This window comes from Phaseolus vulgaris, chromosome 6 (genome assembly GCF_051622355.1).
Source record: "Phaseolus vulgaris cultivar YP4 chromosome 6, ASM5162235v1, whole genome shotgun sequence".
In the NCBI taxonomy this organism is placed as follows: Eukaryota; Viridiplantae; Streptophyta; class Magnoliopsida; order Fabales; family Fabaceae; genus Phaseolus; species Phaseolus vulgaris.
Window position 1 is genome coordinate 22,100,897 of NC_143503.1, and position 26,307 is coordinate 22,127,203.

At 29.5% G+C, this 26,307-nt stretch overlaps 1 protein-coding gene and 1 pseudogene across 2 annotated transcripts; one reads left to right on the forward strand and one right to left on the reverse strand.

Moving 5' to 3' along the window:
* Positions 1–10,448: 10,448 nt before the first annotated feature.
* Positions 10,449–25,263, forward strand: LOC150027292 (glycerophosphodiester phosphodiesterase GDPDL4-like). 2 transcript variants are annotated; one of them, XM_090303611.1, is made up of 9 exons: positions 10,449–10,672; positions 14,871–15,167; positions 18,029–18,138; positions 18,214–18,718; positions 19,568–19,606; positions 19,723–20,007; positions 20,710–20,852; positions 23,539–24,025; positions 24,741–25,263. In XM_090303611.1, exons 1-9 carry the CDS (start codon positions 10,549–10,551, stop codon positions 25,037–25,039), a joined length of 2,289 nt encoding a protein of 762 aa, XP_090159737.1. In that variant the 5' UTR covers positions 10,449–10,548; the 3' UTR covers positions 25,040–25,263. The 2 variants fall into 2 exon arrangements, with proteins under 2 accessions (XP_090159737.1, XP_090159738.1); XM_090303612.1 differs by lacking the exon at positions 19,723–20,007 and having other exon boundaries at positions 10,450–10,672.
* LOC150027293 (pleckstrin homology domain-containing protein 1 pseudogene) lies at positions 21,654–22,188 on the reverse strand (annotated as a pseudogene).
* Positions 25,264–26,307: the final 1,044 nt, after the last annotated feature.

The following is a 26,307-nucleotide window of genomic DNA, read 5'->3' on the forward strand; positions in this document are numbered from 1 at the left end:
AAAGTAATTCGTCTATCTATGTGGATGGTTGTGTTTACTTGTTGCAGGTAATATGAAATATTTTGACGGTATTGGGAATTGTTTGTAATAATTTTCCATGTGTTTGAGTTCATAATAAATGAATTTTTGATATTCATTATTTAGATATGGGCGATGGAGCATTTGTTCTCTTACAAACGTCACGTGCGGAGGAGTGGAAATAAATATTCTCGTATTATGCATTGGATGGATGTTAGAGTTGGTCTACATCAAAGAAATTATTAAAATACAACAATAATTAAAATTCATATGAAATCAAAATAAATAATAATCAGTTTAATACGACGATCACACTTTCCATAGAAGTCGTCAAGAATTCCATAAAGATGCTCAAGTCGATGAACCCACAACATTAATATAACAACAATCATAAAGAAATCTCAAGCTTAAAATTCATCCATTATTACATAATATGCTACTATTTTATTTTTGCTTTATCAATTTTGTGTTGTGCTTCAATTGTATGACCAAGTGAGTAGAGCACATGCAATTGTCTAGTGCCACAATTTAGTGTTGAAGACTGTTGGCACAAATACCTACAAGTGCAAAATTTAAAATTCACTCAACATCGTCATTGTAAAGAGCAACAACATTTATATACATAGAAGATGACTAATATAGACTTACAAAATCAGAATATGTTATTGCTTGAAATGGAAATAAAACTTTTGCATAAAAGGAGTTGTAATAAGAATTGGTCCACGATCTCCCTCTTACTTTCAATTTCATTTCTTGAATTACGTGACTCTGTAAGAACCAACTAAGTTAGTACTATTACCAAAAACTTGAAACAAATAACAACAAATTTAAATCCACACTAACCGCAAAACAAAATATTAAAGCAAAACCACTTCACTACTTCAGTTATTTCAAATTCATTCAAATTTAACAACTCGATTACAAATAACATAACCTACAAACACATTGAACATAAATAACTAAATAATATAACAAAGAATATGTACATAAACAAACATAACGTTATGTAAATTTCTATCGTGTTATCAATTCTTGAGCACGAATTGAATTATTACAAGTCCAATCCCGTCAATATGTTCTTTTTCAATGTCAACAATAACACTACAACAACATTAACACCAATTTATCAATCATGCAAAAATAATAACTCAAGTAATCACTAACATAAATTATGTCACAGATTCGGTATATTAATTTATCGGTTCATGTGTAAACCTGCAACAAACACATCGTTCTATAAATCCTAAACAGATCCAAACCAGGTGAGCTTAGACCAGTAGAGGTTGGTTGGCTTCAGTAGAAACAAATCCAAGTGATCAATGGTTTTCTTTATGAACAAGTTCTTGGACCTCTCTGATTTGCTTATCCAAATCAACTATCCTCTTTTGGTTACCTGCACCTGGTTTTTCACAAACTTTATGTTGCTCAAGTAACTTTTCTCACTCACTTATACAATAACTAAATTCTCCAACTTCCTCAACACCATTTCCAAACCTTTGTCATTTGCACTCACTAGTCAATCCCATACAATCTGGAAATGAATATTTTCAAATCATTAAAAAATAATGCAACAATATGCACCAAAAACTTAACCAAACAATAAAATACCTCCAACAGATAAAAATCCTTCACGTAACTTTCTTACATGTGGCCAATGCAAAAAGCATGGAAAACAAGGACAATCAACACGGTTCCCAACACCAACATGATGAACTGCCTACACCTATTTCTAAAAAAAATAAATACACAACTAATTAACATTTCAAATAATGACCAATTCATTACAAACTTACTTGTCACAATTTTCATTGACCTGCAACACGACAACACAACCTGCCAAATATATCTCACGGGCATTCTTGTCTTGATAATAAACTTTAGATGCCCTTATCAAACTGGAAACTAATAAATTATGAACTGCACCCCCCAATTATATACATGTAGGGCATTTAAATTGTCTAACAGTTTAAAAGGAAAAGAAGGAAATGTCCTAGAAGTTCTAGGAAGATAGAAAACACATAATGCAACCAATATGTACAACCTCCAGAAATCATCTACATTTTTCTTTTTTCTAAATTTTTTATCCCCCAACTTATTTAAAATTGTATGTAATTTTATTTCTTCTCCATTGTCAAACAAGTCATTGACCAAACCTCCCCCATTGTCCTCCAAAATTACCTCTTCCTCCACAACCAACAACTCTAATCCAAAACATACATCCACAAGACAAAAAGGAACTAAATTTTGCCTAATCCTAAATGCATTATATTCGCTGACCATCTACTCATTAGCTCTTAGAGAAGACTGTTAGAAATGTTCAACACATTGTCTACTTCAACCATTCATTTAAATGGTGTTTGTTAAATCCTTTGTCATTGAAAGGCATAAGGTTACGGTTGATTTCTACAATATGTGCATTGTGCACATTGTGTCTAATTCGTAACTACAAAATCAAAACACAAAACAATATATTATTTATTTATTCAACACTATGCCATTTCAAAAAACATTCAACTACTGTCAACATAATATACAAAACAATCATAGGAAGATAGAAAACACATAATGTAAGTGTGAGGTCATGGGCCGACCCAGTTAGGATATTGTAACGTTTGAAGGCTTGTTAAGCCTCATTGGCTCATGCCTGAGACTAAGAGGTTGTGAGTGTTAGAATTGTAGGTCTTAAACAAAAGGGGGGGGGGGGATTGTTTATAAAAAAATTCGCAAATTTTTAAGGTACAATGAAGATAAAAGAGAATCAATTAATCATAAATCTATTCAGCTGTATTTAAAAATAGTTTTCATAGAAACAACAGAAAATCAACTAGTTGCTTTTGTGAAACAATCGATTGTTTATAGCAGCAATTATACACTTCAAGCAAAAAACAAATTTAAAGAGATGAGGGGTAGAGAGATTCACACAGTAAATTTATATTGGTTTACTCTTAGCCAAGAGCAACATCCAGTCCTCATAAAACCTCTGAGTATTCCACTATGCAGTCAAACACGCCTTGATTACAACACACACCAAAGTGGTGATCTTGAACCATTCAAGAACACACACGTCCTTTGGCAATCACAACACAGAATTCAGAACACCCTCTGAATCTACACACCAACAATCATTACAGAAATACAATTGTTAAGAGAAAAGGAATGATCACACCTGATACAATCACAAATTGAAAAGAATAAAATACAGTGTAATCCTATTCCACTCTTCGAAAGAATCCAAAGCTTTAACCAATCTTGTGAATTAATAACGACCAGAGCGTAAAACAAATTATATATACTCCAATCAATTGTTAAAAACATTTAATGCAAGAACAAAATCAGTTTTAAATTAATTAAAACAGATTGAACTAACTTAACAAAATTCTGTTAAGAAAAATAAAAAAGCAAACGATTGATTTTTTGAAACAACTCATTGAATTGGTTTGACAGCAAAGTCAAACAGTTTCAAATCATTTTAAAAAACCTCTAAATGTAAAACAACTTGTTGAAACAACAATTCAACAAGATGATTTTCCATTTCTCTTTGAAAACACATCTTTTTTCAAAAGGATTAAAAATCAAATAAACTTGGATTAGTTCTATGAGTGGATTACAAATTCAAACTACCCAAAACCCACACACACAAGCAGCGGCAAATCCTTCAACCAATCTTCATGGATTTGGAGACATCAAAGCTTGTTTTCAATAGTGAGGTCAGCGGTCAACCCAGTTAGGATGTCGTAACGCCCTGTTACCGAAGGCCTAATGATGATACTTTAAGAATCTCCATAAAGAGCTTTGAAGGAGTTACTTGAAGGGGGTTACGGGAATTAATGAAGGAATTAAGTCTGGAAAGACTGCTACAAAGAGGGATAGGCGATGAGCCTTCTATAAAGGAGAAGGGAGGTCGAGCAGAAGACACAACACTAGAACTGGAAACCATTATTTCTGGATTATCTTTGATGCTCTAGTTAAGAGTTATCTGTGTTGGCTAGAACAGTAAGCAATGTGTACAACCTACATAAATCATCTACATTTTTCTTCTTTCTAAATTTTTTATCCCCCAACTTTTTTAAAATTGTGTAATTTTTTTTCTTCTCCATCATCAAATAATTCATTGACCAAACCTCCCCCATTGTCCTCCAAATTTACCTTTTCCTCCACAATCCAAAACATACATCCACAAGACAAAAAGGAACTAAATTTTGCCTAATCCTAAATCAAGATTTGTTGTCGGTTTTTTACAAAGAATGTCGGCAAATGGTCCCGGCCTTAAATCCGTAATAATATGATGCATCGTAACCTCTGGACTTAGATTGTGAATACTCAGTGCAACCTTTCCAAAGCGCTCCATGAATAACCTTAACGATTCTTCCTTCTCTTGCCTTATATTTACCAAAGCAATTAATGTTAAATGATGTGGCCGACTTGTGGAAAACTAAGCTCCAAACTTCTCAACTAATGTATCAAAACAGTCAATAGATAGTGGCGACTACCCAGTAAACCAACTTAAAGTTGCTCCCTTCAAGGTTGTTGGAAATACTCAGCATAAAATGGCATCATTCCATGTATACAGGTTTACCTGTGTTGTATAAATTGTTATATGTTCATCAGGATCTGTACTTCCATCATATTTATCCATAGTTGGATTCTTTCATATTTATCCTGGTTGATCTCTTTTTCTACTCACCATACCTCACTTCTTCAGCTAACTTGCTTCTCGGCCCAACTGTGGGCGCCAAAATGTTCTTACAGGGCCCATAAACAATTAACTCTTTATCCTTTTGTCTTCTCGACTTCTCAGTCTCTTGATGTTGACTTGGGATTTAGGCTACAAGGTCCACTAATTTGGTCTTAGCCTGGTTCTTGGGTACAGGATATGGACTCTCACTTATCAAGCTTGGTCAAGTTGAACTTTCAGCTTCTGAGCTTAGGGTCAACTCTCGAGCGAGTATGTGTACCTGCAAGGGGCTTCGATGATAAAGTCATAATCAATATGTTTGATTATCAGATAAAAATAACTCTACCTACCTCTTAAGCAAATCGCCTATTTATGGCACTCACTTGTTAGACTTTTGATTTAATTGGGTTTTTACTCTTTGCACCTTAAATATATTGTAATTGTTTTAGACCTATTTATTTGGACTTTGATACAGTGTTCCCTTATTTTATTATTTATTTATTTTATTTTAGCTTTTCATCATATGCTGACGTTCTCTCAGCCTTTCGGCCTAGCCAGTACAATCATTTTAAAAGGTTTGTTTTTGCGTGTATATAAATTTGAAGAATATTCAACCTTCTAAATATTGATATTGATGAAGATATTATTAGCTAAAAGAAAAGTAAAAAGTAAATTAATTTGAAGTTAGAAATGGAACCATAGAACATGTAGACAAATAATCTCAGCCACACACTTACACTATACACTTATCCTATTCACATTGTCCACCGCCATAAAAGAACCGTACACCTTTCACCACGTGGGACCATTTTTCTTTTGGACATATTTGAATTGTTTCGACCTTAAGTTTGTTGAGATGATATCGCTAAGATCAAATTATTGTATCTGAGTTATTATCCGTTTTGGAACTCGAAATTTCGTCACAGTTTTATCCTGAAAAGACACTTCAGTAAGTCAAGAGAGTAAGATATATATAAACTTTCTTTAACCTCAATTTCTAAATAATCGATTGGACGTACTGAAACATAATCAATCTGAAATTGCATTCAAAATTAAATGCAATTTTAAATATTATATTTGTTTATTTTTTCTGCAATATATTTTAAGTTATTGGAAGTAAGATTAATCTCCAATGATAATACTTGCATCGAGGTTAGTCTCTTATTCATTTAAATGAGAAGAGAAGATAATTATTTCAAAAAAATTATTAGTATTGTGCCATTTTTTATTCTTTCATTAAACTTGGAGTTAACAAGAATGGTTTTTTTTTCCCGCAAAATAGTGTAATTTGATTTCGTTATTTCTGAAATTGACAGTCTTTTTTTTTTTTAGAATTAAGTCATGCATTTTTTTATTATTTTAAAATTGAACAAGTTGTGTGAATAAGAAAGTTTTGAAGGAACCGTATTTGGAGGATACAACTTTTGGCTAAATAGTGTGCTGATTGTATTGGTGAAGAAATCGTATTTATCTCAGACAATATAAATTACTACTACTGATTCGTAAAAAAAATAATGCTAAAGTCATAGTAAATACGACTTCACCATAAAACTGTTAAATTAAAATGTTGACAACTTTAGTTAAAAGAAATCGTGTTTACCATGTACCACTTCAGTTAAGTGGATTTTTTTTTTTTAGAAAAAAAAACTTTTTAATTTTTTTTAAATGATAAAATAATTTAAGAAATATTTAGTTGTGTTATTTTAAATAAAATGAATGTATAAAAATTAATAAAGATGGTAAGATCCTAAATTGAGATGCTACAAACTCTTAACCTTAATAAAAAAATCTTAATCGAAAACCTTAATCAATTAAGATTTTCAATAAAGATATTGAAAAATCTTAATTGAAAACCTTAATACAAAAATCTTATTAAAAAACCTTAACTAGTCATAAACCTCACAACTTTAGTATATCAGATATCAATGAATCAATTTCAGTAATTTTTTAAAATTTTACCTATTTCATTAATTAATTAATTAATTAAGAGGTGAAATTGCATTTGATTGATAAAAAAATCCGAGTTTTGGAGTAATACTCAATTCAAGGCCTTTCTAAGGCGGAAAAAAATAACTCAAGGACAAAAAGAAAAATTTTAATTTTTTGAAACTTCAAAATTGAAAAAGTTGTTTTTTATATTTAGAGTGTATTTAGAAAATAGCATTATTAGAAAATCATACTTTCTGATAATATTTTTCAATTAACTTTCATAAAAAAAGTGAGGATATAACTTTTCAAATTAAATTTTTTTATTGTAATAAAAATATTATATTACACTTATTAAATTATTTAATATAATAAATAATAAAAAATTATGATAAAAATATTATGTTAATCTTTAATTTTCAGAAGCTTATATAAATATTTCTATAAATTATTCTTTTATTAACCAAACATATTGGAATTATAATTTTCAAAAATTATTATAAATGTTTTTGGTCATATATCAACCTTAGAAACAACCAAACAAAATTTCAGTTTTCGGACCCAAAAGTATATGGAAACTTTCAAACTCTTATCCAAATATACTTGGACATCATTTGCTTATCTTTTGGGAAAAAAAATTAAAGTGCTAATTAATTATGATTTTAATTTTTATAACTTTTTATCTATCAAAATTTTGAAATATTTTTTTATTCTTTAGAAATAATACTTGTTAAAATATTGTGTTTAATGAAAATAGGTGATAATCCTAAATAACATTTGTTTTAAAAAAAACATAGTTCTTTATATTTTGGAAAATGATTTCATAGTTTGAAAAAAAAATATATTGAATAAAACTAAACCTTCATTATTATATTAATTATTGGAAATAAATCACAGGCTCACAATGCATTGTCAATATCTGAAGAAATAGTTGATTCTTCCCAAATAGGAGAAGACAAACTCATATCAGTATCACCACACACACACACACATATATATATATATATATATATATTATTAATAAATGTTATAATTAGTATATTGTAATTTGTGTTATTACCTAAACCAAATATCAAGTCTCATGTTTAATTTCCATCACGAGATCAATTCATTAAATAATATGAACTATCAATTTATTAATATTTCTTTGCACAGATTTTCTAATAAAATAGCAATCAGTAATTTTACGAACATTTGAGTTTAAATAACTCTTTGATTCTATATTCAATTTGGTATTGGCATGCTAGTGCAACAAAATGCAATATAATTAAAATGTAAAGAAAGTTAACTGTTGATAAATGAATTTAATAATTATTAAAATATTACTTTTATAATTATTATTATCATATAAGTACGTCTTATTACATCATGGATCCACAAATTTTTTAAAATTTCTTATTTATCTTAACTTTATTTCTTCTCATTTTTCATGGTTTCAATTTTGCTTAAAAAAAAAGTCAAATTCTCCCAACACGTTGATACATTGTTTTATAAAAAATTATTTTATTTTTTTAATTTTTTTAAATAATCCTAAATAAAGTATAATTTTATATTTTTAAATAACCTTACCTCTCCTCTCGTACTTTTTTTTAACCACGCATTTTCTTTCCAGCCTCAATGCCTTCATTCTTCTTCACCTCTAACGTTAGGAAGAGGAGTTCTATCATTTGATATTTGAGCGTGTGTTAGAAAGTTGATAAGAATTTGTTGCAGTCTACGTTCTCCGTATAGTTATTTTTTTTAGTTTTGTATTTCATTATTATTGTTCACTAGTGTTTTTTTTAAGGATTTTGTGGCTTCTAGATTGTACAATCCAAAATACAATTTTAATTAAGACAGTGTTATAGATTGTCCAGCCTAGTGTACAAAAAAAATGGAGAAAGAAAATAGCAAACGAAAACACAATCATTACCAGTAAAATTATCACAAAACTTACCACAACCACCAATTTTCACCACCAGCCACCATAAGCAATTACCACCACACTCAAAAAAAAAGGTATTGTTGAAATTAAAAAAAAAAGTATTAAAATGCAAGAGAAAGATATGAAGGTGCAGGAAGAATTTACCAAAAAAAAAAAGTAAAACATAAACTTATTGTTTCTACTAAAGTTTTTACTTCTTGCATCCTACATTGACCTAAAATGACAAAAATATTTTTTTTTTAATTTTTAAATAGGAGTGAGGATGTAGGTCAAAATGTATTCTGAAATACATTTTTGGATTTGAGTTTCAAAACACTTTTCCATATTTGACTTTCTAGAATAATGATAATATATATATATATATATAAATTTCAAATTTGGAATATATTAGTTTTATTCCTCTAAAATTATTAACCAAGATTATCATCAAAATAGTTATATATAATTGGAGATAAATCTATCTTTAAACATATAGGAGTTTGATTCAAGATATTTTGTGTAAAATAAATTTATTATAAAATATTAATGTCTAAATAGATATTCGTATTTTAAATCATTAATTTAAAAAGGTCATTTTCAAAGTAGTATGACTTTTCAAAAGTGTTGCTAAAATTATTTTCTGGTTACTATCAAAAGAAAGGGAAGAATGGGTGGTGAGGAACACAAGAAATTGCCTATGAATATTGAATGTGACTAATGAAATATGTATGTTTGCTCATTTACTTTGCAATATTTGAGATCTTCTCTTGCTCTTCACTCTTAGTCCACACTATTACGATAAGTCTATGTTCATAAACCTTTCTTAAAAATTTTTTTTTTTCATACATTAAAATTAATTTATACACAAATTTAAAAAAATATATTTTAATTAACTAACTTATAGGCAAATTAATTTATACACAGATAAAAGAACTTCTATAAATTAATTAACTTATGGACAAATTAGTTTCAATTTATAAAAATTATCTATTTTTTCATTTCTAATATTTATGAAAAAAATTTCCCAAACATATTCTATGTGAATATAGCATGAGATAATTATGCTAATCAAATATGAGATTTTATTAATTTACATATTTTTAATGTATATAACAATCCCTCATAAGAAAATACGGTATAATTTTTTTTGAAATAATTAAAATGTGAAAATAATACTGGCATAATATTTTCAATCATTTAAAGAATAATTAGTGTGAGAGTAAAAAACAGAAAATGTTTGTATATTTTAGTGTAATTGTTTTTTTATAAGGTCCGTAAACAATTTAGTTATTTTTCAATAAAATTCTTGAACTTGTATTTACTTTTTTTGCAGGTCTATTCTATTTAATCTAATAAAAAAAATAGTGTTAAAGATCTAATTAAAAAAATACAAAATTAAAATCCAATAAAAAAATAGTTTTGAGACTTAATTAAAGCTTATCAAATAGTTCAAGACACACATTAACTACAATATAATTTATAAGTCGTGATAGTAATTTTAATTCTTGAATATTTATGATGATAATTAAGAATTTTTTTTATAATTAATAAACTAAAACAATTCTTAAAAATAACATCGTCATCAATAAACTATATTTAATAATAACATATAGAAATTTTCTAACATAAAAATTAGATTTTATTTGTCAGAATACGAAAAAATAAATTTAAAATAAAAAACTACTGTATCTTTTTAAAACTTTTCTTTAATATATTAACATTTAAAAACTAATTTAAAACAATCACAGTGTAAGGAGGAAAGTTACTATTTCTGCTAAATGTAAAGTCAAGTATTCACTTCTATAGGGACAAATACGTTGACGCTGTCGTTTCGCCTTCTCACTTTTTCTTCTATAGGGACAAATACGACTTAGCCGATAGCTAAACGACACACGGCGTGACTTAAACGGTAGTTTAGCCCACTATCATATATAGCCCTCGAGGGTTGTGGTGAGTGGCCAAAACTCTAAGTTTCTTCTCCGCCAAGTATTGCCGGAACTTCACCGGAAACTAAAATTCCGCTGGAATGTGGAAACCACGCTCTCTTCTCCGTTCACTCTTTCTCCTTCATCTTCTTCTTCTTCTTCACTCGGCGCTGCCTCTGGTTTCTGCACAAGTATCCAACGCAACCACTTGGGACACTCTCTCCGGTTCGTCTCTCCTCTTACTCTTCTATCTTTTTTTGGTGTGGATAATGTTGATGAGAAAACAAATCACAAAAATTAATAACAGAGGAATTGTACGAAATTACTGTTACAGAGTCAAACATCCGTTACAATTATAATTGCTCTCAAATATTGTAATTAGCTTAATTTTGGATCTTATTAATATAAGTAAGATATTTATCTAGTTTTTAGGAGTTTACCTTAACCTTATTCTAAACTTATATAATTAACTATGTTTCAGTTGAATATATTTATCTCCCGTATAATGAAAAGAAGAGTGATCTGAGATCAATTCAAATTTACCTTAGCTTGATTTAACGTTCCTTTGGTTCTTCTCCGTGGAGTTCGTGTTAATTCTAAGTTGTTATTAGGAATATTATCCGTGCAATTATTAGATACGAATTTTAATTGAAGTGTGTTGGTGAAAAGGGTGATAAATGAGGCTGAGGATTGATATACTGTATTGTACCGTCTTCTTGTGCCTTGAAAATTATATTGATAAGTTAATTTGATGATATCAGAATTAGAGTGGATGAGGAAGTGAGTATTTTGGAGTGGGAGAATCAACTTGTTGTTATAAATAGTGTTCTTTTTAGTTATATATATATATATATATATATATATATATATATTTAAATCATCAATAGATTTTTATAATTAATATTTTTTTTAAAGTTATTTTCAGTAGAAATTGAGCAAAACTTAATATACCTTGTGACACACTAAAACATAAAGCATAAATAAGATGACATACATCATTAAAGAAATAACTAAATATCTTCAAAGAACTCCATTTCTTAAAGCTTGATTTGGATATAATTATTAAAATCTCACCAATGACTTTTAATTTTTCAAATATTTTTTTTCCATCATCATAAGAATTGTTATGATTTAGATAAGTTTAAAAAGTTTTGCAATGTAACTTTAAATTTTGATTAGAGAATGATATAATTCTTTTAATAGTAAATTAAATTTAAAAAATTTCATCTTGTCTTATATTACTTAAATTAACTTTCAAAATTGGCTAGGGACACTTTTCAATAAATACACATATACATATATACATAGTATGTATAGTATGTTTATTACTGAAGATCATCATTGTCAAGAAAAGATGGGGTGACTAAATAGGCCAGTCCTGACCCCTCATTTGACTGTTAAAAGTGGGGTGAGACAGACTGACCTATCAAGATTGTACGAACTAAAAATAGTAATTCATCCTGTCAATGACAGACTAGTGGATTGACCCACCACTTTCATATTTTTTTAATTTTTTTTGTTTTAGATATATTTACTTGGTTATAATTGTTGATATCACTTTTTAGAAAATAAAAATACAAGAAAGAACAAACCAAATTTTAATGAAAAAGTTTAATACCTAACAAAATAAAGTAAATATCAATAATACTTCAATTCTATATAAAAATTGATCACAAATTTTTATTCAAAAAATATGAGATCCCTCTTTAAAAGTACTAAAAAAAGACGAGTTGGCAGGTCAGCCCGTCCCACCTCACTTGTAGCCCACCAAGTTAATAGGTTAAGTAGACCAGACTAATATGTATTGACGGATTCAAAAAGCTAAGTCGCCCGATTTAAATGATGGTGGGTTCGCAAACCCAACCCATTTTTACCATCTTAATCTAAAGTAATATTAGTCATAAACATAAACTATTAAGTCATCATCAACCATTTGTATACTAAGCTTATATCTTATATAATTAATTATTATTTTATTTTATATTAGAATTAATTGAGTAAATAATTGATTTAGTATAATAGATATTAACATATTTTTTTTAGTATAATAAAAGAATTATAGTTTTAATAGAAAAATTTTAATTTCATTAATTTTATTTCAATTTGTTAATAATTGAGGTAATTGAATATATGTTTCGTCTTTAATAATTGTTACATGGTTTGGGTTTATTAGAGAAAAAAATAACATAATATAATTAATGATTCTTTAAAATTAATTACATATTAATTTTTTTTAACACATGAAAATTATTAAAAATTAAACCAAACACATATTCAATTATATTAATCATTAAAGTTCTTGTATCAAGAATTTAATTCTTTTCGAACTGTACTAAAACGAAACATGTGAATAATTGTTGGAGTGAACATATTATTTACCATGCATGGTTTAGGTGTGAAAATGATGGTGACACTATAATCATTTTTCATACATAAAGGTGTGAAAAAAATACAAATATTTAAATATAATTTATAATTATGTTAATCTTTATAGATTCGTTTAAAGCTGAAATTCATATTTTATTAATTGAATTTATATTGGATATATTTTTGGATTGAACAAAATGTCTAAGAAAAAATCATAACCGAAAGCGACTATGTGCTAACATGATTCGTCCTTCATTATTTATAGATTAAGAGTAGACTCTTCTCTACCAATTCGAGTTCAAGCTCCCACATCTCTTGATGTATTCATAATTGAGTAACTTATTCATCCCTTTTTTTCCCACATTACCACTACAATACCCATCCTTGATCACTCTCATTAGAAAAAACCACACCACTCTCATCATCTCTCAATCACTAAATCCCCATTACAACTCCACCAGTATATTTTATACCTTCTTAGAACATCTTTAGTACTATATTCCATTTAGGATAAAATATCTTTCAAGATCTCATTCAAAATTTGCTCTAATGATAAATTTCACTTTAAGATCTTAAATAATTTTTTCAAGTTCTACAATGATTTTTTTTTTGTAATGGGGGAGAATTTAAAAAAGTAGTTCTTATAGTAGAAGAACTCATTCTCTATGGTGGAGATCTTTCCTTTTTTCATTCAAAATATTTTAAATGTCAGATCTTAGGTTTAAAATATTTAGATCTTAGGTTTAAAATATTTGTTTGTTGAAAAATTACTATTAAAAATATTTTTATACTCGTGGTAAATAGAGTCCAAAATTGACAATCAATTGCATAAAAGGGTATTGGAACGATTTGATCATCAATATCATCCAAGACCAAAAAGAAAAATTTATCTTTGATATGAGTCCGTCCATTACAAAGCCTTAATTCTTAAACATTACTCAATTTCTTTTCTTCAATACGATCGCATGATTGTACACCATACTACATAACATTTTATCCTTCTTTATATAATAATTCATCCCTTGAATATGTTGCAAAAAAATGAAGAACCACTTTAGTTTGGAAACAAGTTATTATCCTAGCTAAGAATAACATGTTTTCCATATTTTATTCATAAACTATACATAAACAACATATGAAAATGTATATAACCTTTGATGCGACCATTTTAATAAAAAAATATAATAAAAAATTATAATTAAATGATGTAAAAAATATTAAAATAGTAGTATTAGGAGTTGTAAGGGGTGATGAGTGTAGAAAAAAATTGGATTTTATTTTATCATGGTTTTGTGAATAAAACATGAATCATGTATTTGCTTGCCTTCAAACACAAATTCAAATAGTCTTATAGCGTAAAACTCTTTTTCATATCTCCAAGTGAGACAAAGAACTTTCAGGGGTGCCTTGATATTCCATATTTCTTACCAGATTGGTTGTAACTATGATCCTACACTTTCCATGCAAGATTTCATATGTACAAGCCACACTATTTATATTTTTCCCATTCTACTCATCACTACCATGCCTAGTCATTTTGAACATTTGTCAACATTCCTGTGTGGTTATCAACCAACTCCTAACCACTTTAAGCTCCATATGCATCTAGTGTTAATTTCTTTTTCTCAACAATCGAGTTCCATATAGCTTCTTTTTTAGGAATAACCCCTACTGCTATTCTTAAATATGTAAAAGGAAAGATAGAATCTTGCAATTCAAAATACTTGTAATTTTTTTAATCCTCCACAAAAAATTCTTACATCTATTATTGAATAAGCTAACATTAAGGTCTGAAACAACTCGAAACCTTTGATAGCAATTGTGTTACTCAAAGAAGTTTCTCCTAAAAAAATTCTATAAAATGTAAATTGGATAAATTCATTTCAAACTTTCATGACCTATATATCTTGTAGTTGTTATACATGTTTTTTCCAATAACTTCCCCCTAATGGGTTCAATAATCCTTGAAACTTGTGTAATAGATGTTCGCTCTGATAATAAATTGTGATGTGTAGTGTGTGTTGAAGCTAACTTGGAGGAGTTGTTTTTGGTGCAGGAAATCCACCGTTGGTGATAGCACGTGGTGGTTTTTCAGGGATATTTCCTGATTCGAGTGAAAAAGCTTATATTTTTGGTGTAACAGCTAGTTTAAAAAATGTGATAGTATGGTGTGACGTGCAATTAACGAAAGATTCGCAGGGGATCTGCGTCCCAAACGTGAAGCTTGAAAAGGCCACTGATATTGCTCAAAATAATAAATATAAAAGTAAGTCTTACCAAGTTAATGGTGTACAAACCGATGGCTATTTTTCTGCGGACTACACCCTAAAGGAGCTACGTTCCAATGTCTTCTGTAAGTTCAACTCATCTTAATGATGCTTTTTATTCTTACACAATATGACCCTTTTTTTATATTAGTTTTAATTTTAATGAGCTTATACTTATATGAAACTTTGTTGACGGGCTAAGTGAATTCTAAGTGAATTCTAATTGCAGTTTTAGAACATGTTTAGGGATAATCATCTACTTATATTATACTTAGTTAGGCACGTGTCAGTTGAACCTGTTAGGGATATGATTATTTAACTGAAATGTATGTCAATAGTTGGAGATGAATTCAATTGTTTTTAGTTGATTGAGATGTTTTATTTTTGTATTAGATAGTACATTAGCCCCCTAGAATCAAGTGGATTTACTACAAGAGCCATTGCAAGAATTTTTATTATTTTTTGTCGAGATACTATTTGTCTCAAGTGGTATACTTGTCACCCAGGTTTAAGGAGAGCGAAGTGTTTCAAAAAGTATATAAGGTTTAGGGTGATCAGAGAGAGCACATGTTATGAATGTGAATGGTCTTAAGGTTGTAGTCATTGTGATGAAATGATAAGACAGTTGGGATAGATGTGACGTTCTATTTGCTTCATGCCTTGTTACATCTATAAATAGTTGACCTTGTGGACCATCTAGGCTCTTCCAATTTGATGGGAGGGAGTTTCTATTATACCTTCCATGAAGGGGTGTCAACGAATAGAGGCACGGAAAGCAACATAGAGACCGGTGGTTGGGATTGAGCATTCTGAAAACTGACAACTATTAGAATGTATGTCCAAAACAAGAGAAGGGGTGATTGTTTTCACAAGATTTTCGCAAAGAATGGAAGTAGAGTGAAAAGATTTGTAAAATCAATCAATTGATTTTTCTGTTCAACTGGAATTAATTATCAGATTAATAGTTCTTTATGAAAAATCAACCAGTTGTTTTATCGAAACAACTGACAGTTTAATGCAACAAAAAATAAAGAACATAATTTAAAGTAGTATATGAAAGTAGGCAAAAAGAGATTCATATAGAGAGATTTATACTGGTTCACTCTTAACCAAGAGCTACATCCAGTCCTCAGCTAACCACCGATAATTCACTATGCAATCAAAACTAGATTACAAAACACACAAAAAATGTTGATCTTAAACCCCTTAAGAACACATAACACTTCTTAGCAATACCACCGTTTATAGAAACCCTATCTGAAATGATTTCACACACAATACAACATAAAAGAAAGAGTAAAAGTACACTTGGACTTCACAAAGCAGTAGAACACAAGAATAGAAAACCCACGCAAGCAATGATCCAAAAGCTCTTGATCTTCTATTGAAAACTTGTTTTATAATTTTTTTTTCAATTGATAAAAAAAAATCTTTATATAGACTTTATAAAGATGTTAAAATCGTTTGATCATTAATTGAAATCAGTTAAAATCATTTAAAATCAGTTTGAAATTCATAACAAAATTTTGTTTAAAAAATAGTTGATTGATTTTAAAACAAACTGATTGATTTTTTTTCTGTTAAGGACAACACATAAAACAAAGCTTTTTCAAATTCTTTGAAAAACACTAAGTGCAATTCAATCGGTTGTCATGATAAATCAACTAGATGAAAAAATTGTTGTAGTCACCAGACTTTGAACAAAAGCTGTTTCAACTTATTAAAAGCATGAAACAACTGACTAAAATTAACACGGATTTTAGAAAACACTTCTTTCAAAAGAGATTAAAAATCAAGTGAACTTGGATCAATACTAGATGTAAATTTACAACTCAAAATCTACTAAATAACACACACACACAACAACAGATTCTTCAAGTCTTCAAAGCGGATTTAGAAACATCAAAACACCTTGTTCAAAATCAAACTCTTGCATTTTTTGGACAGTTGGTACATTGGAGCCAATTGAGTCTTTGTTTTCGGTGTCGACCTGCAGAGGTGTGGTCTTCCACCTTCTATCTCATTCTTGTGTTTTTGGATCAAAGGGCATCAATTTCTTCCACATTCTTTCTCTTGAGTGTTTCTATTTCTCTTCGTAACTCCATCATTTCAATATGATCAATCGGGTTATCCTGAGGTTCCTTGTGTTGGCATATGTCATCTATCATGTTTTGCGTGGTCAACATATAGTTTGCTAAGGAGTTTTTTCTGGTCCTACTGCTCATTTATTCCTAGTCTTCATGCTACTTTGTGCCTCAATTTGTGTCTATATCTTGGTCTTAGTCTAGTTTGGTCTCAATTATAAGTCTCGGTCTGGTTTTCTATCAAGTCAATATAATCTTGATGTTCAAAAGTAGACAATGATAATGAATCATTTAAAAATATTTTTACCTAAGGTACCTCCCTATTTACACTAGTTTTAATGTTTTAATGGGCTTATACCTATACAAAGCCTTACTGAAGGCTCAATTGGGTCCTATTTATGATTTTAGAGTGAATTTAAGTATAATATATATGCTTAATCATACTTAATTATTTAGGAAAGACACATGTCCCCATAATAAGATTTATTTAACTAAGATGTATGTCGTAGTTGGAGATGAGATTCGCGATTCTAGATCCTGGATTGTACAAGTTATTTACGTACTCCTATTTGATTATTACAATGAGCATGGGATATGGATTGTGATGATAATAGAAAAACAACTAATCTTTTGATAGATTCATGCCAAAATCTCTTTCTCAATCTTTATAAATGAATTGAAATCTTTAATCTTGTTCTCCAAAACAACTTTCAGGTAGGTCATTGATTTTGAAGCATGTGTAAATTTTACATTAATGATTCGTAATGTCTGACATTTATTCATGTATTAAATGAAATACATACGTACAAATATATATATATATATATATATATTAATTGTTGACTATTTTGGTTACTTGACAGTGGTTCAGGGAGATTATTCTCGACCAACCTTAGGTGGAGTATTCGAAATTCTTACGGTGAAAGATGTGGTTAAAACAACATTCCCGCAAGGATTGTGGTTGAACATACAGGTATAATGCATTTCCATTCACGTAGTATTCTAGTTCTACACAAAACTAAACGTTTTTTTTTCAATCTTTTTGCAGCATGATGCATTCTACACTCAACACAATTTGAGTATGAAAAATTTCATACGTTTTGTTTACACAACAGTAAATGTCAGTTACATCTCATCACCTGAAGCTGGTTTCCTCAAAAGTATAAAAACAGACATCAATCCAAAAATAACAAAACTGGTCTTCAGGTTTCTGGGAAAAGAGGAAGTAGATCCATCAACCAAACAGACTTATGGTTCACTATTACAAAATCTAACATCTATCAAGACATTTGCTTCAGGAATTCTTGTTCCCAAAGATTACATATGGCCTGTGGATCCAACAAGTCACTATCTACAACCACATACATCTTTGGTCTCCGATGCGCACAAAGTGGGGCTAGAAGTCTTTGCTTCAACTTTTCAAAATGATATTCCAATCAGCTATAATTACAGCTATGACCCTGTTTCCGAGCACCTGAGTTTCATTGAGAATGGAAACTTTTCTGTTGATGGTGTGTTGTCTGACTTCCCCCTAACGTCATCTGCAGCTATAGGTATGTTATGTCTTACTCATTTTTTGTTAGGATGGCCTTCCGTGTATATAATGCATACAAACTGATTAAATCTTGTCTGTTATTACCATTTCTTCTACTGAGATTTTATTTTTTCATTAGGAAGAAGTTAATGCACCTATGATCCTGTTACTACTATTAGTACTAGGCTTGTGTGCATAACATTTTGATGAATCACCCTAAATGAGTTTATGCAATTTTACTTTGTTAATTTTAAAGTGACCGTGCTTGATTTTGTTTGATTCTAAAATTTTGGGATCAACATTCTACGTTATTGATTTGTTAGCTACTTTATATTTATTTTAAATCTAGGTAAGGGGTAGATGACCTTTCCACGGGGTTGCGACTCAGAAAGTTATATCATAGAATTCTTGATCAAAGAAATGTAACTGGCGGAACTTATATTGACCATCACACATATAGGATATTGTATGCACATAATCTTACTCAAAATCTCCTAGGCGGACACTACCAACTCTCTTTTTATGCTAACTTTTAAGCCAAGTCTAGTTTAGACTAGGTTTCTTCTTTAGGAAAATTCCAACTAAATACTTTCGGCGACCATCTATAAAACATGGTGTTTATTTTCCTAACTGCATTAACCCAAATATAAGTATTTTTCCTTTATATTACTTTTCCAAGCTGAAATTTTATGTATCGATTTACTATGTATCTTCTATAACTATGTGTGTACTTCTGTACTTGATTTTAGTTGCATGTGGATTCTACAAAACTAAACAATTCTAACCTGACTAAGTTCAGAATGCGTGTATACATGAGTATAAAGTTTCCCCCTTTAAATGACTATTGATTTTTGTTCTTTTTATGCAGACTGCTTTGCGCACATGGGCCTCAATGCTCCAAAAAAAGGTGTGTTAATATCGTTGCTTTATCCCTGCTTGTTTGATGCGTAACACTTCTACGCTAGTGTAAATTGAAAATTGCATCATTGTTAACCAGATACATTCATTCTATTCATGTCTTAGTTAACACTTTGGTCATCTCAAAATATGGAGCAAGTGGAGATTATCCTCCTTGTACCGACTTAGCATATAAAAAGGCTATTTTAGATGGTGTGGATATTCTTGACTGTCCTGTTCAAATGTCAAAGGATGGAATACCATTTTGCTTTAACTCTATTGATCTTATTAAGAGCACAAATGTTGCTAAATCAAGTTTCAGCAACCTAAGCAAATCTATTCCAGAGATCCAAGCTGGTGATGGAATATTTGCATTCGACTTGGCATGGAATGATATAAAAAGATTGAGTCGTAAGTCAAATGGTCCTTTACTCTTCATTCCGATTATTTATATAATAGACTTATCAAACACTGAATGTTATATACCTCAATTAAGTGAAAGTTCATGTCTAATGAGATATAAATACACAACACACACGATTATTTATATAAGACACTTATCAAAAAATGAATGTTATATACCTCAATTAAGTGAAATTTCATGTCTAATGAGATGTAAATACAAAACACAAGCAAATCACCTGTTAGGAATAATTGGGACAAAATTAATTTTGACCTTCTCTTCACATGATAACCAATTTTAATTATTGTTATGATTTTGACCTTAAGCCATTGAGTTCTAGTGTCTCCTGTCATTTGGGACACATCCAATCTAGAGGGATTTCCTCCCCGATGCATTAGTGTTCGTAGGATCAATTTAAATACTGAAAAAACTAATTCGAAAACACTTATCATCATTTTTTTGGTGTTCTTATGTGTAAAATATATGATTTAAGGCTGGATATGGACCTCAAAGAGGTGCACTGATCCTTGCTCTGACAAATCTCAAGTTATTTGTAACTTCTTGAAAGACTAATGTCATGATTTTTTATTTATTTATTTTTCCCTCAGTTGCTTTTTCTTTTGTATGAATATATTTTACCTATCAATATACGAAAATGTAAAAGCAAATATTTGACGACAATATTTTTCTTTTCTTCCTTTTGCCTGCAGTCTCAATGCTGAACCCGTTTAGCGACTACAATTTGTATAGAAACCCAAAATTTAACGAGAAAGTATCATTGTTAACATTATCAGAGTTCTTGAACTTCACACAAGGTCATACTTCCCTATTAGGTGTTGTGATCATCATTGAGGTGAGTTCTGTTCATGCCATTATTTCAGTAATTCAGTATGTGAACATGCAATATCTTTGGTGAAATGTAGTAATGCACATTTAACTGAGTAAGCCATATGGTAAACCATAAAAAATCATTTGTCATGATCCGTGAGAGGCATTAGGTAACTACTTCTGAATGTTCTAATGAACTTTGAGAAAAATGAATAGAAAATTAGAGAACTAGAACTAGATGTGCCAAGGCATAAAATTAAACTATGAATTGTTTCGTTGTTATAGACATGTAGTAATCCTTATTACTAGAAGAACAATATTTCTTCAGATAAAACAATATCAATACTAAACTAATAAACCAGTTAAATTTTAAAATTGTATTTAGCATGCCATGAAAATAAGGATACAATTTCGAGTTTGTGTTTATAATTTTGTTAATTGAAATGCTATCTCTAATATGTTTTGCAATACTTACAATGATCAAACATCGATCGGCTGTCACACAAGAAATGTTTGTTTTCCTTCTCCAATTTCTGGGAAAGCTTACTTTTGACACCATTCTTGCTTTCGTGAACCTTGGGTTTCCATTGATCCATTGATCCAGAGTAGGAAGAGGACAATAAACAAATTTCCTTTACTTTCTGCTATTTCCCAAATTCTGATTGAATTATGAACGGATGATTTCTCTAATACATAACTTGTTATAAGTTTTCATTGTACTATTACATTGAAAAGATTGGACCAATCCATACCCAAAATCATTACAATTTGATAGCAGTTAGGTACATAAACAGAGTTTTATCGCAAAAACGAGCACGATCGGCGATTGATGTAATAATAATCATTATAATATACACAAACATAGTAAAACAACAAAAGAAAAAGGAGAATTCACCGAAAGAGGAAAGTGGATTGCAGAGCGCGTGATCAACGCTTGGCAGAGTTGTTATCATAATAACGATCACGGAATCGGATCTGGAGTGTTGGACGACGGAGCGACCAATGGAGTTGATCCAGTCCTCCTTCTCCTTCTCGGAATCGGCAATGAAGTACATGGTGTCGGAGCATGTGGAAAGTTCAAATGCGTTCGGCTTGTTAAGGATGTCTTCGGAGCCTTTAACGGTAAGGCAGTTGGCGACGGAGACGCCGCCGCGTGGTCGAGAGGCGCGTGAGACAGTGGATTCCTTGAACCAGAAAAATTTGTCCTGCTTAAGAACGAACCAGCGGCGTCGTCAGGTCTTAATGTACTCGCCCTGCTTGGTGAGCCAGCCGGTGCGCTCGGGGTTGGACCAGAACTCGACGCCGTTGTAGACGGTGGGATTCTCCGACATGTCGATCGCCGCGCGCCAAAGGCTCCCCATCGGAGCTTAAAGACGAGAACTGGTTAAATGAATGGGTGGTCAGTGTTAATTTAAAAATTAAATAAAAATAATGCTAACCTTAAAATATATTTTAAAACATAATAATAATATATATATATATATATATAAAAGACTAGCAGAAAAGGTATTTTTGTGACCGTTCTATTTAATTTTTACGATGAAATTTAACATACATACAAATAATTTTGAATAAGTTAAAATTGAAAAGCAATAAATAATATGTTAAAAAAAATGTAAATAAATTAATCAAACTCTTTCTTCTTCTCTTTTAGTTTGAGTTTAGGGTTTGAGTTTTTTTTTCTTTCATTGGTAGTTTACGAAGAGTGTCATGATGTTCATGTTAAAGTTATGATTTATTTGATGATAGATACAAAAGAATTATGTTTTTACCAAATAATAAAGTTACTTGAAATGGAGTGGAGAGAATGAATAGAAAATGGAAGTTATGTTATTTGATATGTGAGATTTGATGTGGAACCAAATTAGGGTAAGACCATACTCTTTCTTTATGTTGTTTTGTTGTCTTCAAATAAAGAATTAAGAGAAGAGTGAGAAATTAGTTTGCATATAAAAACTTCCTTAACATTAATTTAAAAAATTAAAAATAATTTTATTTCTTAAATAATATTGTACTAATAAAATGGGATATATTATTAAATAGTTTTGAATCAGACAAAATTTGTGTAAAAAAAATTGTTATGAAAAGGAATCCTCTTTACATGTAGGTATATAGATAATTTATTTATTTAATTAATTTTTGTGTTATTTTTAATTAGATGATTATATTTTTTTAATAAATAAAAACAATCTTTCTATTTGCTAAAAAATATACATTTGTTTAAAACTAATTAAATATCTTTTTTTATTTAAAATAACTACTAGATATATATTTTCTTAAAATAATATTCACAAATTATTTTTTTCTTAATACAATAAAAAAGCTAATATACAAACGGCCAAGTATATGTCTCCGCTTGTATATAAATTAATTAATAAATATATAATATATAATATTTAAATATGTACATTGAAATATTAATTTGTTATAAAATCAGTATTATTTTAATATAATTATATTTATATATTGTATAAATACATATTAATATTTATATACAATTTATATCTTAAAGTGTGATTAATGAAAAACATTAACAATATATCTTTTAGAAAAGTGTTTCTCTTAGTTATTAGCTTAAAAAAATATGATTATAAAATATGTATTAAATAGTGTACTGCATTAATTATAATTATAGAAAAAGGAAATTTTATATGACAAGTTGAAACTTGAGTATTTTGTATTGTAATTATGTTGTTTTCTACTATTATCAGAGTGCACCGTACCTTGCAAGGGAACAAAACTTAAGCGTGATTGATGCAGTGAGTGATACTTTGAGCAAAGCAGGTTATGACAAACCAGGGACTCCAAACGTCATGATTCAGTCCACTGATAGTTCTGTGTTCCTGAAATTCAAGGAGAAAACAAAGTATGAACTTGTCTACTCCATTCCAGAGATAGTTAGTGATGTAGTTGATTCAGCTCTTTCGGATATCAAAACATTTGCTCATTCTGTAGTTGTCGCAAGGGACTCTGTGTACCCGAAAAATGCTTTGTTCTTCGTGACTGGCTCTACAAAAACTGTGTCAAAGTTCAACTCTTATAATCTCTCTGTTTATGTACAAACATTCAACAATGAGTATGTATCTCAGGCATGGGATTTCTTGTCAGATGCAACTGTGCAGATCAACACATTTGTTCAGGATGCTGGAATTGATGGTGTCATCACAGGCTTCCCTCAAACAGCCAATAGATACAGAAGTAAGTGCATACAAAACCTTTTATTTATTGTTCTTGTAATTCACTAAAGATGCAATTTTGGCACTATTTGGTTTCCATACTTACTGTTAAATCACTTTAGGCTTTGAAGCACCTTTTACTTCCAATCCTCTTCCATATTTGATGTAGTCAATTATCCTACATAATAACCATATAACAAACAGTTGATTACTGCCAACACAATGTTACATGTTTGTTAAAGTACGTGGTCAGGGTTTCAATCCCTAATGAAAACCATTCATGAAAAAGTCTCACAGTTAAAAATTAACAATAAGTCAATTTTACAAAGTTAAAGTTAAATTTAAAGTTTAATTCTTAATATAATATCAAAATTATTTAGAGTTTATTTTAACGAGAGTATGTTAATCATATCAGCCAACTTACTATTGGGTCCGTATCAAACTGTATATAATATAAAATTTTCGGCGTGAGTAGATGTATTAAAGATCTTTTATGGACCGGAGATAAAAACATTTTGTAATATATAAGTTATTTTGTAATATATAAGTTAGTGTGAAGTTCAATTTATATACTTGTTTTAGAAAATTGAATTAAACTTAATATCATGTGTTTCCCTGCTTTCAAATTTAGATCTACAAAATCTCTCTTTTATGTGTTCCCCTACTTTCAAATTTAGATATACAATTAAATCTCATATCTGATTAGTGATTATATGATTTTCATGAACCTACTGCAGGGAACAGATGCTTAAATTTGGGTGACAGCACTCCTCCTTACATGAGACCAGTTGAAATAGGTGGGCTTTTTCAACTCGTAGACAAATCTTCCTTACCACCAGCTATGGCTCCAGCCCCTTCCCTGACCGAAGCTGATGTTACAGAACCCCCATTGGCTCCTTTTTCTAAAATAGCCCCATCTAACTCCATTGATGGAGCTGCACCAGGAGCACAACCACCACAAAATGCACAGGCTAAGGTTGCTGTCTGCTTCTTCATGTCCTCTCTCACAGTCCTTGTAGCCTCTCTTCTAATTTGAGTGGTGCAGGCTTGGTTATTCTAGCTGTAACCCTCTATTTTCACTTTTCTTTTTCTGGGTTAGGTAGAATCAAGCTTTAGGCTTCAACACTGCTTCATAAATCTTGATTTCTTACTTGTACCAGTAAACTATTTCCATCTCAGAAGAAATATTGTGCGATAAGGTTTTGCTGCTGTTGTTAACTGTTTCTGGTATGATAAGTAAAGTATTATTCCCATTCTCCATTCTCTTTCTGATGTAGTAGTAACTATTACAGGTACATATTCTGTATATGAAATATTTTATAGATGAGCCATACTTCACATATTCAACTTATTTAATTCAAGAGTATTTTTTTTTACTTATTTTAAGAAATATCAAATAAAATTACACTATTTAGAAAAGAAAACCTCAATACTCCTTAATAATAATAAACCATAATGAAGAAACCCTTATTACTACGGTATTTAGATATTGCTTCTATGCTACGCGCTTTTTATATTATTAATATATTTTAATTATTTAAATATTTCTTTTATTTCTAATAAAATATGTTAATTAAAAACATAACTATTTAAAGTTATAATGAAATATAAATTCTTACAAAAATATTACTCAAAATTTATAACTTTTAGATTAGAAAATTTAAAATGTTAAAGTATAATTATTAAAAATATTACTTAATATTAATATTTAATTCAATAACAAATTATATTCTTATTTATCTTTTAACAACTTAGTTCTACCAAACACTTTTAATTTAAATTGTTCAACTTTAAGCTGATTTTGGCAAAGGACAAAGTAAGTACATATCTTACAATAGAAGATAAAATGTGAAAATTATTGATACAACTGAAATCGTAATTACCAAATACAATTTCAGCTTAATATAACTTAAATTGTCATTATTGAACACGGCTTGACTTAATATAACTAGTTCAACTTACTGAATTTTAGAATAACTTTTTTTTCTTTATTTTAAAAAATATCAAATAAAATTATATTGTTTATGAAGAAAATCGAGTATTGATGGTAAAATATAATTTTCATCATAGTAGATTATTTTGAAAAGTTATGATATTAAATAAGTTAAAAGTTATAAAAAAAAATCATCTTTGTCGAATACACATGAAATAATATTATCAAATAAGTCATAATAATTCGTGATTATTTTTTTACTAGTGATTCCATCTTCTAATTCCATTTATAATTTAGATAAATTATGTTACCAAACCAAACACATGCTTAGTTTGGTAAATAGGAGAGATAGGGAAATAATAAATTGGTAT

Coding starts and splice junctions, on each gene's coding strand:
- LOC150027292 (XM_090303611.1), top strand. CDS start 10,549: ATGTGGAAACCACGCTCTCTTCTCCGTTCACTCTTTCTCCTTCATCTT. Junction 19,607..19,722: donor CCTCAATGCTCCAAAAAAAG/GTGTGTTAATAT, acceptor TTCATGTCTTAG/TTAACACTTTGGTCATCTCA. Junction 20,008..20,709: donor TGATATAAAAAGATTGAGTC/GTAAGTCAAATG, acceptor TTTTGCCTGCAG/TCTCAATGCTGAACCCGTTT.